General features: G+C 43.1%; 1 protein-coding gene across 7 annotated transcripts in view; it reads left to right on the top strand.

Moving 5' to 3' along the window:
• cadpsa (Ca2+-dependent activator protein for secretion a) overlaps nucleotides 1-16,755 on the top strand; it is a 162,760-nt gene that overhangs the window by 125,487 nt on the left and 20,518 nt on the right. For 3 of the 7 annotated variants that reach the window (XM_029774986.1, XM_029774988.1, XM_029774990.1), the window contains 9 exons: nucleotides 2,164-2,270; nucleotides 3,264-3,272; nucleotides 5,178-5,334; nucleotides 8,866-9,007; nucleotides 13,800-13,955; nucleotides 14,064-14,211; nucleotides 15,194-15,268; nucleotides 15,366-15,449; nucleotides 15,836-15,868. In XM_029774986.1, the coding sequence (XP_029630846.1) occupies nucleotides 2,164-2,270; nucleotides 3,264-3,272; nucleotides 5,178-5,334; nucleotides 8,866-9,007; nucleotides 13,800-13,955; nucleotides 14,064-14,211; nucleotides 15,194-15,268; nucleotides 15,366-15,449; nucleotides 15,836-15,868 (911 nt within the window). Of the gene's footprint in view, nucleotides 1-2,163; nucleotides 2,271-3,263; nucleotides 3,273-5,177; nucleotides 5,335-8,865; nucleotides 9,008-9,942; nucleotides 10,090-13,799; nucleotides 13,956-14,063; nucleotides 14,212-15,193; nucleotides 15,269-15,365; nucleotides 15,450-15,835; nucleotides 15,869-16,755 lie in introns of all 7 variants that reach the window. The other 4 variants (XM_029774987.1, XM_029774991.1, XM_029774992.1 and 1 more) reach the window with 3 other exon arrangements.

The following is a 16,755-nucleotide window of genomic DNA, read 5'->3' on the forward strand; positions in this document are numbered from 1 at the left end:
CCCCTTCATTGACCAATGGAAGAAATGCCCTTTGTGTTTGCGGGCATTCTTTTAAATCCTCCATCCATACTGGTGACCAGACCATAATTTCAGCACAGTCAGAGGCAATCCTCTGGCCACAGTCCAGTCCACAGACACCACTGGGCTTAAAGTGCTCTGCCAGTGTGTGTGCGTCACAGAGCTGTACTTCTGTACGCTGCCAATTAAACCCCTGCTACTACAGAGCCTCACTAGCACAGTGACAGATGTGTGTGCTGGACAAAGAGCAGAAGCAGCGAGGAGAGGACATGGTCTTTGCCTCATTTCTTCAAGTGTAGAAGTCCACATTGTCACAATCTCTCAATTTTACTGGGACTGTAAAGAGGGACTGAGAAATGGAAAATAAGTCAAGTAAGTCAGTGTTGTTGTGAAAAGTCTGTCCGGATTCATTAAGAAGAGGGTGAATCAGGTATATGTAAAGATGTTTGACCCTCAGATGCCCTGAAGTCTGAACGAGCACCCAATATGTTATTGTATAGGCTTCTACGCAGTTCTCCAGTTACCTATGCTGACTCTCTCTCTCTCTCACAAATACCATCTCTTCACCATATTCATTATTCTTTTCTTTATTTCAAAAGCATACATTTATGTGTAGTATCATCACAACCTCATTGGTCAGTTGAGATGGTTGTGTTTCGTCACATGATCGCTGTAGACTGAATTAGTATCCATTGAGTAAAGTATGTGAACTAGAGGTCTTCACGGGTCCAAAGTTGGACCTGGGGGCTTTCCCACCCGGGCCTGATATGCATAAATAAAAAATAGGAGAGACCCGTTTCCCGAATCGAGCCGAAGACAACTAGATCTGTTTCGTATAGACCTGGTCGGATCCAGACCCATTCGGATCAGAGTGAGGGAAGCAGCAGAAAAGGGATTTTTTTAAGCTACTTTATTAACCGGAGCTGATAAAGCGTGAGAGGAGGGAGAGAGAGGTGTTGCTCTAGCAGGCGGGGGAGGAGCCGTACTGTGAGCGAGTGACACAAGGATGAGGGCGGGAGAGACGAGACCGCAACCAACCAAGTCGATAGTGGACTAATAACTGCCATAGCTAGGTTATTTATCATCAAATATGATTACGTAGTACCTGCCTTGACTGCATCAAACTGGGAGAAGCTAGTTAAGCTAGCTAACATTAGCTAACTAGGTTAATTAAGGCTTCAGTGCATGTGCTTTCTCATCCTACAGTTACAAATAATAACTCCATTCAGAATATTAAGTAGCGGCCTACCTGTTGGCTCTTGGTCGTTGTAGCCTATCCTTCTCCTTTAACTTTTAATTACGTCATTTTAATTCCAGCTGCCATTGATTAGATACAGTATCTCCTAACTTTTGCCCCACACGGAGGCTCTATGACTGTAGCCTATTGCCGCTTTGATGACTTATGATTGGCCAACAACAAGCTCATCGATACATTCTCGTGAAAAGTAAGAGCAGCAGCATACATGATAAAATGTCTATCTCTTTCTCTCTCTCTACTGCAGCAGTTGCGTTCGGATCTGTACAGGCCCTTCCGGACAGTTAAGATTACACACACCTGAGACCCGTGACACTCAGATCCAACTCAGACCCGTGACATTATTTAAATTCTGGAACAGGACCCACTCGGGTCTCTGGTGTCCGGATACAGGTGGATCTGTGAAGACCTCTAATGTGAACAGCAGACTTTCACTGTGTATTTTGTTCTTCAAGATGGATTTGATGTAAAAACCTGACAATACTTGCACTCTACACTTTCTTAGTGGTTATATTTATCCTGGTTGTCACAACTATCCTAATTAGCAGGGGGAAATTACCAGACTTCAGGGAGTGTCGTTTTGCATATCACATGTTAAACTTGAGCGTCTCACATAAGAAGCATTCAAAGTGTGGATGTCAGCACATACCGAACATGAGCGATGCACAACGTTCTGCACATTTTGCATGATAACTGTGGAACAGCTCTGTTGTTTCCCCTGTTTTAATTTCTCATTATACCTGCATTGTTCTAGAGATGGTTGTATTACAGTGTTGCCCTAGGAGACTTACACAACAGCACAACATTAGCATCAGGTTGATCAGACGTTGAGGGGAAGTTTTACAGCCATGTATCTCCCTCCATATTGACCTGTGACCTTTGTGCTTCAGAGAATGTAGGGCGCTTAGTCACCCCTGCCAAAAAGCTGGAGGACACCATACGTCTGGCCGAGCTGGTCATCGAGGTCCTCCAACAGAACGAGGAGCATCACGCAGAGGTGAGTACAGCCCACATACATAAATCCAAGGTCAGTTATTATCAGAGCAGAGAGTTAAGAACTACAGAGAACCATGGGGCATTTATTCTGTCTCTGACTCTGTTTAACAGGCTACAGTCACAGTCGGTACAGTATTTACATCAGTTTTTTTTACCTCCATATCTCACTGGTGCATGCTAGCCGGCCTGACGGTAAGGGGTCAAGGTGTGGGTTTAAAGGTCAAAAAGGTTGCATCACTTCTCACTCCTCTATTTCATGTGCACCAGGCATTGTTTGGGATGACAACGATGAGCAATGCACAGTTTGGTCACTCTGTTTCCTGTACAAGCCTCCTAGAAGGGAATACCCAACAGGGCTTTAATTAACCCTATTGAATCATATCCTAGCCTAGACGCTATAAAGGTTTTTGCGGTGATGTCACAAGTTGCTCTTCCTGTAAATGAGGGTGTCCCCAACAGAAGTTGCATGGTGCTGGTAGTGTAGTGTAGAGTAGTGCAGTGCAGTGTAGTGTAAAGCCGAGCAGTGTAGTGTAGTGTAGAGCAGTGTAGTGGAGGTTGGGTGTGATGATGATTCAGACTCTATCATCCTGTTGTTGCATCACACTGCATTTGTGCTCTTTCTGGAAATATGAAGAGAATTTATAGACCTCAGTGACCCATTTTTAAACACCAAATGTGTCTATTGATTATGTGAAGGCTAGGCCAAGTGCATGGTTTTCCTCATGCATATTACTCACAAAAGAGAATGTTGACATATTTCTTAACGGACCTTGAGCTCTTGAGTATGGTTTGTCAATTAAACTACCATTTGTTTTTTTTCTCCATTGGTTTGGATCATGTCTTTCTTTCACTGTCATCATCACATATTTCCTGCCAACTAACCATTAGATGGAAAAAGTAAACACAGGGATGTGAACTTTGCAGAAGTATACCTGACTTAACCCCTTCCTGTTCTCTTATTGTTTGTTTTGTTTGCGGGGAATGTTTCGGACAGGGCAAAGAGGTATGTGATGGATCCTCAAATCCTGATAACATGACCCCTAACCCCTGCCGCCCCCCACCTGCCATGACCCCTAACCCCAGTCACCCCCCCACCTGCCATGACCCCTAACCCCTGCCACCCTCCACCTCCCATATTATGTGATGTACTGAAGATGCCAAATGCCCAGGGATGATCTTAACTGTTCCCATCTCTCTTCCTAGTAATAGCCTTGTACCCCAACTTCTTCCCTTATACTTGTTTTCAGCCCATCCTGGAGAGTTGTGCTTGTGCAGCCCAAAGGGTTGCATTTGGTGATAAAGCAAACCTCAACAAGCACTGTGGCAGTGTCCCTGTCTATCATACTCAGATCCCTCCCACTGAAATCCCCCCCGACCACATCACATCGCCCCCACCCCTCCCGGTCTGGTGCAGTTTTATCTATCCACCCCAACTGCCACAGACAACTCTGGTCCCATCCTGCTCTGTGGTGCTGTGTGTTTGGGGAAAGCTGTGTGACAGGTAAGAGAGGTGATCCAGTCACCTCCACCCAACAAGCTGATCCTCCTCCATTGTAGACCTGATTACTCTCAATGGAAAAAGCATGCCATTTGTCTGAGGTAACGTGACCCGTCTGTCCCCTCTTGCATTTCTCAAAATGCATTGTTGTGTGAATTTTCCCATCGGAAATGAACACCAACACTGTCAGTAGACCAGCATAACTAGAAATAGACACATCTTCCACTCCTTCTCAACCCAGTACCCTCAGTCACCTCATCCATGTACCAGTCAGTTTGAGTCAATTCCATTATTATTCAAGTAATTTGGCAAATCTAGTAACGTTTCTGTGTATGGTGTATGCCATGGCGAATACAGTTCATGAATTGACGAATGGAAATGAAATCAACCCTAACTGTTACCCAATTCAGCAGCCAATGTGAAGAACCAGTAGATTAATCCTCCCACTGCTTGAGGCCTGTAATGACAGTTTTATTTATTGTTATGAGCCTCTCCATTTTGACCCTGAGTCTGTTGCTGGTTGCTGCTGGTGCTGTCATGGCAACCGTCCCATGCCAGAGTGCATGACGCCCATGGGAACATTCACATCACAGAGGTGTGACGATGTGAATGGCTGATGGCCAAGTCCTCCACTGGTCCAGAGGACCACGGGCAGGGAGAGGGGGAGCATGGGAGGATGAGTGTTAACCTGCATGAGACCAGCCCGTTCCAGACTCTGTCACTCCACTGATTCTGTCTATCCTATGGGGAGGCTCAGAGCAGCTCTGTATGAATGACTTAGTCAAGGAGCCGTATCTATGCAGTTCTCTGTTTCGCTCTGTGGGCCAACAGAACAGCGCACGTTTAGCCGTGCTCGAGTGCAGAACTGAAACACTGTGCTCAAAGCTGTAAAGTGTCCCCCAGAGATCTCTGTGTGATGCCTCAGAGGTGACAACTTGACTCTTATTGTGAAAACGAGAGAAGAAAAGAGCCCTTATATAGATCGGTGGAGTTACATTATCTTCATTTCCTCTCTAGAGAATGACACTTTGAGGCTTGTATTATAGTTGCATACTCTTATCCTCCATTTGTTTGTCTCTCTATCTTTGTCTATTTCTCCACCTGCCTCCCTTTTCCCCTCTTTCACCCTCTATTTGTTTTTCATCAAACTTTATCTGCACATTCCTCTCCTTCTCTCTTCCGTGTATCTCTGTCTTTCATACCCCTTCTCTCCTTTCTCTTTTTCTATGTATTCCTCTCTCTCTCTCTCTCTCTCTCTCTCTCTCTCTCTCTCTCTCTCTCTCTCTCTCTCTCTCTCTCTCTCTCTCTCTCTCTCTCTCTCTCTCTCTCTCTCTCTCTCTCTCTCTCTCTCTCTCTCTCTCTCTCTGTGTGTTTTCTCTCTCTCGCTCTCCTTCACTCCTCTCTCTCTAGGCATTTGCGTGGTGGTCAGACCTGATGGTGGAACATGCAGAGACCTTCTTGTCTCTGTATGCAGTGGACATGGATGCTGCACTGGAGGTTCAGCCCCCTGACAGCTGGGACAGCTTCCCTCTCTTCCAGTTGCTTAATGACTTCCTGAGGACCGACTGTGAGTGACTCCAACCCCGGCCCAGGCCCTGAACCAGGGCTACATTATGAACAAACACACACAGCGTTTAGCACTCCAGAACCATACAGCACATACAGCACACAGTCTGGAGCTTTCATGACACATAGGACTGGGTTTTTATTGAATATTCATTGTGGTTGATCTTGGCGAACTGGAGAAACTAAAACCAAGTGTTGAGATCCAAATTGAGGAGAATATGTTCCGATCTAATATTACTTTCACACTGCATGATCCTTTCTGCATTTGACTCCAGTATAATGAAACGGATGAAGGTAATTGAGAGGACACTGCAGCACTGTGGGAGCTTCTTACTAAGAGCTGAAACTAACATTGAAATGGTTGCTGTGGGCCCTGTAATTATTCGGTGCATGTGACAAATAAAATTAATGAACTGCAGTTGCCGTAGGAGCGCTGTCCAGGGTTCTGGAAGCATGAGTCAGAAGAGAAACACTTACCACTGCCTTTGTGAAGTGAACCTGCACTGGGCTAATTGTCCCAGGGGAATGTCTCATTCTAGTTTGTCAGCCAGGAGTCTGGAAGAATGTAATGTAGTCTGTTGTTCACCTGCAGTGGCTTAATGGACTTGGACTAGAACAGCTTGTTATGTTCACCTGTTACTGCTGCACAATTGGCCACATTCATAGTTGGATATTTTTTTGAAACGGCTGATTGGTTATTCACATTGCAATGATCATAGCAACAAGAACATATGGAGACAAGCCAAAAAGAAGGGTGAAATTAATGGTATTTTGATCAATGATAAATTGACATTTATCCTCTACGGGATCGGTGTCCCCCCCGCGGGACGGTTGAGTTAATGTAGGCTAATGAGATTAGCATGAGGTTGTAAGTAACAAAATAAAATCCCAGGACATAGACATATCTGATATGGGCAAAAAGCTTCAATTCTTGTTAATCTAACTGCACTGTCCAATTTACAGTAGCTATTACAGTGAAAGTGTACCATGATATTGTTTGAGGAGAGTGCACAATTCTGAACTTGAAAATTAAACTGTATGAATAAACCAATTAGGCACATTTGGGCAGTCTTGATACAACATGTTAAACAGGTATGCAGTGGTTCATTGGATCAGTCTAAAACTTTGCACATACACTGCTTCCATCTAGTGGCCAAAATCTAAATTGCACCTGGGCTGGAATACATTATGGCCTTTCTCTTGCATTTTAAATATGGTACAAAACAATGCATGTTTTTCTTTGTATTATCTTTTACCAGATCTAATGTGTTATATTCTCCTGCATTCATTTCCACAAACTCCAAAGTGTTTCCTGCACATCAACACGTCATGATATATTAGATTTCATAGTGTACACTTTGCATACAGTATGGTTGATGGACTGTAGCATACACAGATGGACTAATCCCATGTAATACTAGTAATTCTGATTTCCATGACTTTGACAGTATAGTTGGAAATGTAAACCTGCCACCATGATATCAACCATCCATCTCCCTCAGGCTTCTCCAGTGGTTTACAGGAGCACAATAACACAGAACACACACAGAGCAGCATCCCAATACTACCAAACCATACCACAGGGGCATTTTACATGGAAGGTCATTTGTTTTGTCTCCCTGAAGCAGCTAGCTTATGTGTCATGAAATAGCCTTAGCACCAGATAGGCGCCAAAGTCGGACGCCATTCAAGCAGTTAATGAGGTCTAAAACAGTGGTGGCTGGGAGTAGGGCGAGCCCTGCATCCTCACTCCTGGACAAATACATCGAAGTGTACAGCAGCCACTCAAGTGGCTAATTGGAGAGCGACAATCAGGGAACAAAATAAACATTGCACCTACTGTGTATCATCGACCTTGACTTCTATACACGCGCTCACACACACACACACACACAGAGGGAGAGTGAGCGAGCGCTCAAAGGGATAAAGAGGAAAATAGACCCACTGTTTGAAGCCATGAGCCATTGCATTAACACACACTGGCCTCCATTTTATCTCCCTTGGTCTGTGTTAGCGTTGCCTTTTTACCAGTTGAATCTAGAGGAAACTTGCCTGGTCTAAATATATATATATATATATATATATATATATATAGCCATCAGATATACAAAAGAAAGAAAATCTGGTATGGTAGCTTATAGCGAGGAGCTAGACTAATATTAACTGCTACTAAGCTTCCTTCTGATAGGATTCAAAAGGTAAAATCCAGGGTTCTATCTCATAGCTTTCATCTAGCCAGTCATTTCAGATCAGAAATCACTCCAAGGAAGACAGGAAGGAGAGATGCATTTTCAAATCATTCTCCCAGAGCTGTTACAGTCACCTCCAAAATGATTGGTACCCTTGATATAGTTGAGCAAAAAAGACTGTTTAAAATAAATTACAAATACTAAGCTATATTGTATTTAAAAAAATAAGGAAAATGATATTGTTTTATGCTAATAAAATTGCTTGGAGAAAGAGATGTGTCAAAATTATTGGCACATCTAATGAAATAAAAAAATAAAATCAAACAAAATGGTGGCCTGTAATGGCTTCCTGTTTCACTTGGGTATAACAATTAGGTAACACACATGTAAAATCCATATATCAACTATCATGGAGAAAGGCAAAGAACTCACAAATGAATAGACAAATGGTTGTTGACTTTCATAGATCAGGCAATAGGTATAAAAACTACTGAAAAACAAAATATACCACTTACACCACTATTCAAGCAGCATTTAAGAAGTTTAAAATCACTGGAACAGTGGTCAACTTGCTTAGTACAGGACCCAAGAGTATCTTTTCCCCACACACAATGAGAAATATGGTTCAGGATTCAAAGAAAAGTCCAAGGGCTACAGTTGGAGAATTACAGAACTTGGTCTAATCTTGGGGTCACCAAAACTACAATTAGATGCCACCTCCATGGCAATAGGCTATTTGGAAGGGTTGTCATCAAAAAAGCCTTTATTGAGAGCAGTCAATAAATGTAAACACCTGGAGTTTGCTAAACGGAATTGGCACTTTAGCCGACCTCACAAGTGGTCGGTTTGGCCTAGAAAGTAGGAAGCATATGCAGAAAAGAACCTCATGCCTACTGTAAAATATGGTGGTGGATCTTTGATGTTATGGGGCTGTTTTGCTTCCACGTCATGAACTCTTCCAAGTACCTGGACATTTTAGTCAAAACACTGGTTGCCTCTGCCAGGAGGCTGACACATGGCCGCAAGTGAATCTTCCAGCAAGACAATGACCCCAAGCACACATCAAAATCCCCCCAATTTTTTTTATTATTGACCACAAAATCAACATTTTGTAATGGCCATTTCAGTTTCCGGACTTGAACCAATTTTAGTAGTATAAAATAATCGAATTATTATGATTTTTTTTGCATACAAGATAACTCAGAATTTGTGTTATTTATTTTAGACAAGTATTTTTTGCTCATTATTATCAAGGGTGCCTATCATTTTGGAGGTGACTGTTCTGATGGTGTTACATTTGAATGAATGACTTCATCTGACCTATATGCTCTGTCCTGTCTCAGATAACCTGTGCAATGGGCAGTTCCACAAACACCTGCAGGACCTATATGCCCCACTGGTGGTGCGATATGTGGACCTCATGGAGTCATCCATCGCCCAGTCCATCCACAGGGGCTTCGAGAGAGAGTCCTGGGAGCCTGTCAAGTAAGGACACCTCTAATATCAACACCCCATTGAAATGGTTACATAGCCCGGATGCTACTGTTTCTGCATTCAAGTTGGCTATAGTAGAAATCGACTGAAACCCAGGCAATCATAATGCAGTATAGACATACTGTATAAGTAGATGCTAATATCTTTAGTTTTCAGGCTTTCCTGTTCATGTTAACATAAATATTCTGATAAAGTTTTGGTAATCATGTGTACCATATATTTGTACATGAAATATGTTGATATCCACACATGAAGTATGTCTACTTGTGGGCAATTGTGTAAAAATATATGAATAAGTATTAACACAATTATTTACTATGTATTTATTTATATTTGTCCATATTGCAGGTAAGACCATCTGAAACTATTTTGTCGGAAACATGTTTCTTGAGTGTTTTGTTTTCCCTAGAGCACGTGTCAAACTCATTCCATGAAGGACCGACCGTCTGCGTGTTTTCACTCCTCCCTTGTACTTGATTGATGAATTAAGGTCACTAATTAGTAAAGAACTCCCCTCACCTGGTTGTCTAGGTCTTAATTGATAGTGGAAAAACCCTGCCCTGGAGTGTTCTTATGGTAGCCCTTGTATGAATGACATTGCAGTTTGTTGTCACCATATGTTGAGTTGTCATAAGTCAACTATCTTTTGTCATTAGTCTCTTCAATGCTGATAGGACACACTTTACACATTATTTGTCACCATTAGATTTGCCTCTTCAGTTCAATGTAAAGATACCCTTACTTATTTAATTTCAATAACAGATTTTTTTGTGCTAGTTTGCTAGTTTTTTTTTGCTAATTTCCTCTCCAATTTTATTTGTTTTCCTTGGCATTGCTTTTATCTAGTTTGTTTCACTTTCCCTTTTAAAACACATCCACATTACCACTGTTACAGAACATCTTTTTCTGTTCTGTTTGTTTCTACACAAGAACCTAACAAGTAATCTGCCTGATTTGAATCTACCAAATGTCAACCTCCAAATGCCCAAAGTAACAAATCTACCGCCAGTTAGCTTCCCAACAATGCCTAGCTTTTCTACACCCAACTGGATTGCAACTACATGTGACTCAGTGTGTATTGAGTCTCTGTTGGAGTCTGAAACATGAAACATGCACATGATATGTTCTTGGCATGAACATATCACATGTCCTCTGGGACGCTGGCTGTCTGGCTGAACTTCTGAAGATGGACAGCAATATCCAACAATCTTAATTTCGATGGGGTCAGGTCTGGCCTACAGTTCATATGAGGAAATCAGTCAATTGAATATATTCACTTGGCCCTAATCTATGGAATTCACATGACTGGGAATACAGATATGCATCTTTTGATCACAGATACCTTAAAAAAAAAATGGGTTTCACAATGGGCCTCAGGTTCTTGTCATGGTATTTTTGTGCATTCAAATTGCCATCTATAAAATGCAATTGTGTTCGTCATCCGTAGCTTATTACTGCCCATACCCATACCATAACCCCACCCCCACCATGGGGCACTCTGTTCACAACGTTAAGAACTCGCCCACACAACACCATACACGTGGTCTGCGGTTGTGAGGCTGGTTGGACGTACTGCCAAATTCCCTAAAATGACGTTGGAGGCGGCTTATGGTAGAGAAATGAACATTCAAATCTCTGGAAACAGCTCTGGTGGACATTCCCGCAGTCAGCATGCCAATTGCACGCTCCCTCAAAACTTAACATCTGTGGAATTGAGTTGTGTGACAAAACTGCACATGTTAGAGTTGCCTTTTATTGTCCCCAGCACAAGGTGCACCTGTGTAATGATCATGCTTTTTAATCATTTTATTGATATACCACACCAGTCAGTTGGATGGATTATCTTGGCAAAGTTGAAATGCTCACTAACAGGGATGCAAACAAATTTGAGCACATTTGAGACAAATAACCTTTTTGTGCGTACGGAAAATTTCTGCAAAATTTAATTTCAGCTCATATGGGACCAACATTTTACATGTTGCGTTTTTGATTTTTATTCAGTATAGTTAGCTCACGGCAGCTACTCCACTATATGTTACAATAAAACTTTGACTGTGGTAAACATTGTAGTCAATTAATCAAATTGAATATATCGCATTTTATTCATACAGTAGTTTATAAAACCAAACATGCCTAACTTGCAGAAGTTGGAGAGCTTTGATCAGCCCTTGGTCTCCTGGGGCGTGTCTTTACTGAGGCATGAGCCTCTCAGATACACTCCTACTCTAATACAGAGCATGTTAACTCATTCACCACATGATAATGATCCCCCTTTGTTATCGACGGAATATGACATTTCCCATTTCATTAGTGATTCTGTCAGTTGTAAAACTCCATGTCTACCTGTTAGCTCTGAGCGCTCCTCCAGGGGGACCTGGAGGGAGAAAGCGTAAAGATAATTGCAAATCTACAGTATGTTTAGATATGGTGATTAAAAGCACTTATCCTGCACCTTGAGCTACACCTGATACATTATCTATCCCACTTACCAAACCAGAGTGAAACATCTTCAGCACCTACTACTAAAAGTGTGTGTGTGTGTGTGTGTGTGTGTGTGTGTGTGTGTGTGTGTGTGTGTGTGTGTGTGTGTGTGTGTGTGTGTGTGTGTGTGTGTGTGTGTGTGTGTGTGTGAACAGACTGAGACCCTGGCTGTTGCCAAGTTTTGGATTCCATGTCCCGGTTTGATACCTTGTAAATAAGCACTCAACAGCCAATGAGATGAAGCGGAAGTCTCGTCCCAAAGTAAAAGTTGCCTCTGAAGTAAAACTAATAGCAACCACTTTTCACCTCCATCGTTATTAAAGGAATACATTTTCTGTCAAAGATAGTCCTAAACTAGACGCAGGTTTACTATCCTGTAAATAAGCCAGAAAGACCAAACTCACCTCAAAGGACAACTCTCAAATACTGCATTTACACAAGCACATGGTTGATAATTAGGAAAAAACAGGCTTAGCCAATTCTAAAATATGTAGTTAAACACTGCCAGTGATCTGATGTTCTGTTGCCAGGGCCCCAGTTGTCCCAGTGATCTGATGTCCTGTTGCCAGGGCCCCAGTTGTCCCAGTGATCTGATGTTCTGTTGCCAGGACCCCAGTTGTCCCAGTGATCTGATGTTCTGTTGCCAGGGCCCCAGTTGTCCCAGTAATCTGATGTTCTGTTGCCAGGACCCCAGTTGTCCCAGTGATCTGATGTTCTGTTGCCAGGGCCCCAGTTGTCCCAGTGATCTGATGTTCTGTTGCCAGGGCCCCAGTTGTCCCAGTGATCTGATGTTCTGTTGCCAGGACCCCAGTTGTCCCAGTGATCTGATGTTCTGTTGCCAGGGCCCCAGTTGTCCCAGTGATCTGATGTTCTGTTGCCTGGACCCCAGTTGTCCCAGTGATCTGATGTTCTGTTGCCAGGACCCCAGTTGTCCCAGTGATCTGATGTTCTGTTGCCAGGGCCCCAGTTGTCCCAGTGATCTGATGTTCTATTGCCAGGACCCCAGTTGTCCCAGTGATCTGATGTTCTGTTGCCAGGACCCCAGTTGTCCCAGTGATCTCATGTTCTGTTGCCAGGGCCCCAGTTGTCCCAGTGATCTGATGTTCTGTTGCCAGGGCCCCAGTTGTCCCAGTGATCTGATGTTCTGTTGCCAGGGCCCCAGTTGTCCCAGTGATCTGATGTTCTGTTGCCAGGGCCCCAGTTGTCCCAGTGATCTGATGTTCTGTTGCCAGGGCCCCAGTTGTCCCAGTGATCTGATGTTCTGTTGCCAGGACCCCAGTTGTCCCAGTGATCTGATGTTCTGTTGCCTGGACCCCAGTTGTCCCAGTGATCTGATGTTCTGTTGCCAGGACCCCAGTTGTCCCAGTGATCTGATGTTCTGTTGCCAGGACCCCAGTTGTCCCAGTGATCTGATGTTCTGTTGCCAGGGCCCCAGTTGTCCCAGTGGTGTTGTTCTACCAGCAGCCATGTTCATGCCAAGGCCCTAGCATGGGGAGTGTGGTTAAAGTAGGCAGTGTTTCGAAATGGAGAACCATCAACGGCTTTTCATTTTTCTCCTACGGCATGTGTTTGAATTGAATGGTGGAAAGACACAAATACATTTTTAAGCTGATTAAAAAACAACAGAATGGAATCATGCAAAATGATACACCATTATTAAACGAGGCCAAACCAAAGCCAGAGTTTAAAAGTGTTGTTTGTTTCTTTCCATCATATCCCTCTGACCTCCAGTCTGTGGAAGGGAGGACAGATCCCTGTTTACCCTGTGTTGGAGCTCTTACCTATGTGTACTAGCTGTGAGGAGGCCCCTTTGTGGCTGGAGAGAGCTGCTCTCTCTATTTAAACGGTTTAGGGGAAGGGGACAGGGAGTGGGACACAGTCGCCTCCACAGCATCGGAAAGCAACCCCACCCTTCATAGTGTGTTTTTCCAGAGTTCACTAACTAACTGACCAACCTACAGTGTGCATGGACCCCTACTCTTTCCCCTGTTCTAATAACCACTCAACACACTGTGATTATTGATTGGTCAAATACATATTCATGTCTGTTTATTTTTAACCATACACTGATTGGTACCTTGGAGAACGCAATTCATAGAACCACATTGGCCAGGAACAGGTCGACAATAAAGTGTTTTTCATTAAAAATATTTTAACCCATCAGTAAATGTTAAAAATAACCCAAAGAAACTGAATTCTGAGACCTGGATTTGCCCCATCCTCTTGATGTAGTCTTTTACCCCCCATGTGTACCCCTGTTAGGTACCAGTGCTATAACCATTGCCCTGTGATTCCTGTCCAGTAACGGCTCGGGGACGTCAGAGGACCTGTTCTGGAAGCTGGACGCTCTACAGACCTTCATCAGAGACCTGCACTGGCCTGAGGAGGAGTTTGGCAAACACCTGGAGAGCAGGCTGAAACTCATGTCCAGCGACATGATCGAGTCCTGCATCAAACGGTGAGAGGATGGGCCTGAATGAGACACTTGCTTACACACAATTACACAAACACATTGTGGGTATGTGTATAGTTTTGCAACCTCTCTCCTTAATCTCCTTGTCTCCAGGACGCGGGTGGCCTTTGAAGCCAAGCTTCAGAAGAGCAGTCGGACCACAGACTTCCGCGTGCCTCAGTCCATCTGCACCATGTTCAACGTGATGGTGGATGCAAAGGCCCAGTCAGCCAAGCTGTGTGCCATGGAGCTGGGACAGGAGGTACAGTAGGCCCCCTACCGACTTCTTTAACTGGTCTTCTATCAGGCATACAATACCATCTTATACCAGTCCACCTCCACAGCCTCACACCAACATGCATATTTACACAGTGTTTGAATCAGTGTAAAGTTTTCACCTATTATATTCCAGAGGGAATATAATGTTTATGATTCTATTGATGGCTAATAGTGATTTCTCTGATATATCACAGAGCATGAACTGGATATACAGATCAGTTATCCACCGCGGATCAGTACCAAGGCACTTTGGGAAAATCCTTTTGTGCTCACCAACTGTTTGCTAGATGTGTATTCTCTTAACTGCATGGATTCAGGAGCTCCAGCTCACTATGTTGCTATTTCTTTCTATATGCACATATTATGTAATGGTGTGCTTATACAATGCATGTTGTATAGTAGTACATACTGTATAAGCATTTCTGTCAAGGTTTGCACTTGAAATAGTTTCAATGACACTTACTGCGATTGCTTTGTCTCCTGATTTTGCTTTTGCTTGAATATGTGATTATGCTGTAGTCGCTTGCTTTTTCATCATGTCTCTATCTTTCATTTATTTTCTCTATCCTGTGAAAGTTTGTTAGAGATTGGTTAAGCATGGCAAACAATTCAATTGAAATCTCACCCCTGGTTCCCAAATGTATAATTAGCCGTCATTGCAGTCTTCCCCAGTCTTCCAACACTTTTTGTTTTGATTTCATTAACATATGTGTAGATGCTACTGAATATACATAGGGTAGATGTGAGAGTCTTCATATCCGCACAATCTAGAGACAGGTACCAATTACCAGAGCAGAATGAATTAGTCAGAGGTCTTTTTTATGGCTCACGTGGAGACATAAGAATGCTGTCACACTACTGATTAGCATATTGGCCTACTGTGAGACCTGTTAGCAACAAACAAGGGGAGGGAAGAGAGGGAAGCTGGACTTGACATTGTCACTAACATGTTTCTTTCCTTACAGAGACAGTACCATTCCCAAATTGACGCTCTCATAGAGGAGACTGTGAAGGAGATGATCACCTTACTAGTAGCAAAGGTGCTGTTACTGTCTTACTCATATCTGGAAGTGAAATGGCATGAATGTTGTTTTTAATGTGTTGGACTTGCCAGTAACACAACTCCCTGTCTGTCAGTTTGTGGTCATTCTAGATAGTGTCCTAGCCAAACTGTCCAGATACGACGAGGGCACTCTCTTCTCCTCCTTCCTCTCTTTCACAGTAAGAATGCACTCCTTCTCTCGTTCCCCTCTTTCTCAGTGTACACTGCATACATAACTGGAACCTAATCTTGTAATTATTTTATTCATCATAGGGTAGGAATAGTCTTGTTCAAATAATGTCCAGATTTTCCCTGTTTTCTCATGATAACACTCCCACTGCAGGAGCAGGTTTCCATAGGTTTCCTGAACATTGTTGTAGAAGTCTAATTAACTTTTGAGTACACTTTGCAACTACATTTCCTGGCATGACTGACTTAATGAGCATACTGCAGTCACACACTGAAGCTACACTCACATGAAACAGCTTTTGTAATGAAAGGAAGTTGCACAGTTGGAATCTCAAGTCTTTCCTTTTCACCTATTCTCTCTCTGTCTCATTTCAAGGTGAAAGCTGCCTCAAAGTATGTGGATGTACCTGTAAGTGAAAATAGTGTTGTTATCAGTTCTTGTGTTTCTCTTATCCCAGTCAAAGTATGTGTGCGTGCATGTGAGTCATTGTTGTATTTGTTTTTGTGCATGCACACGTATCTTGCCATGGTTTTCCATAGAGTCTCAGGACATGTCCAGATGGTTGTCTTTTTTTTGGTTTGGTTGCCATTCATATGGTTATGGGCAGAATCGGCTGGCTAGGCCTGCCATGTGGCACACATTGTAAGTCTCTGTTGTGTTGTGTAACAAAAGCACACCAGGATTCTGCCTCTGGGGCAGAACGCTAGCTGTGTTCTGCTTTAAACAGTACCTCAGAGGAGTATCACTTCACTGCCAATCGATCCACATGTCAACAAGGCACTTTTTAAATGAATGCCTTGTCGGTGAATCTGTGATTAGGCCTCTTATGTCCGCGGGCCCAAAGTCCTAGCTTCTGCATGGTAATGGTTGGTTTAATGCACAAAATACAATTACAGTGGAGAAACATACTAATTTGCACCCTTTGGAACCACTCAGGGATGTGTTAACGAACTAAATTCAGTTTACAGTGGCTGATAATTACAAATTCATATTACCTCGTCCACTGGCATGGGAGGATGCGTTTCATATACCGGAGAAGACGCGGGAGTGGGAAAGGCACGCACACACACACACATAAACACGCACATACGTTAACACACATACACATAAACACACGCACACACATAAACACGCACATACGTTAACACACATACACATAAACACACACACACACACATAAACACGCACATACGTTAACACACAAACACATAAACACACGCACACACATAAACACGCACATACGTTAACACACATACACATAAACACACGCACACACATAAACACACACACAAATT

Source organism: Salmo trutta, chromosome 14 (genome assembly GCF_901001165.1).
Source record: "Salmo trutta chromosome 14, fSalTru1.1, whole genome shotgun sequence".
Lineage (NCBI taxonomy): Eukaryota > Metazoa > Chordata > Actinopteri > Salmoniformes > Salmonidae > Salmo > Salmo trutta.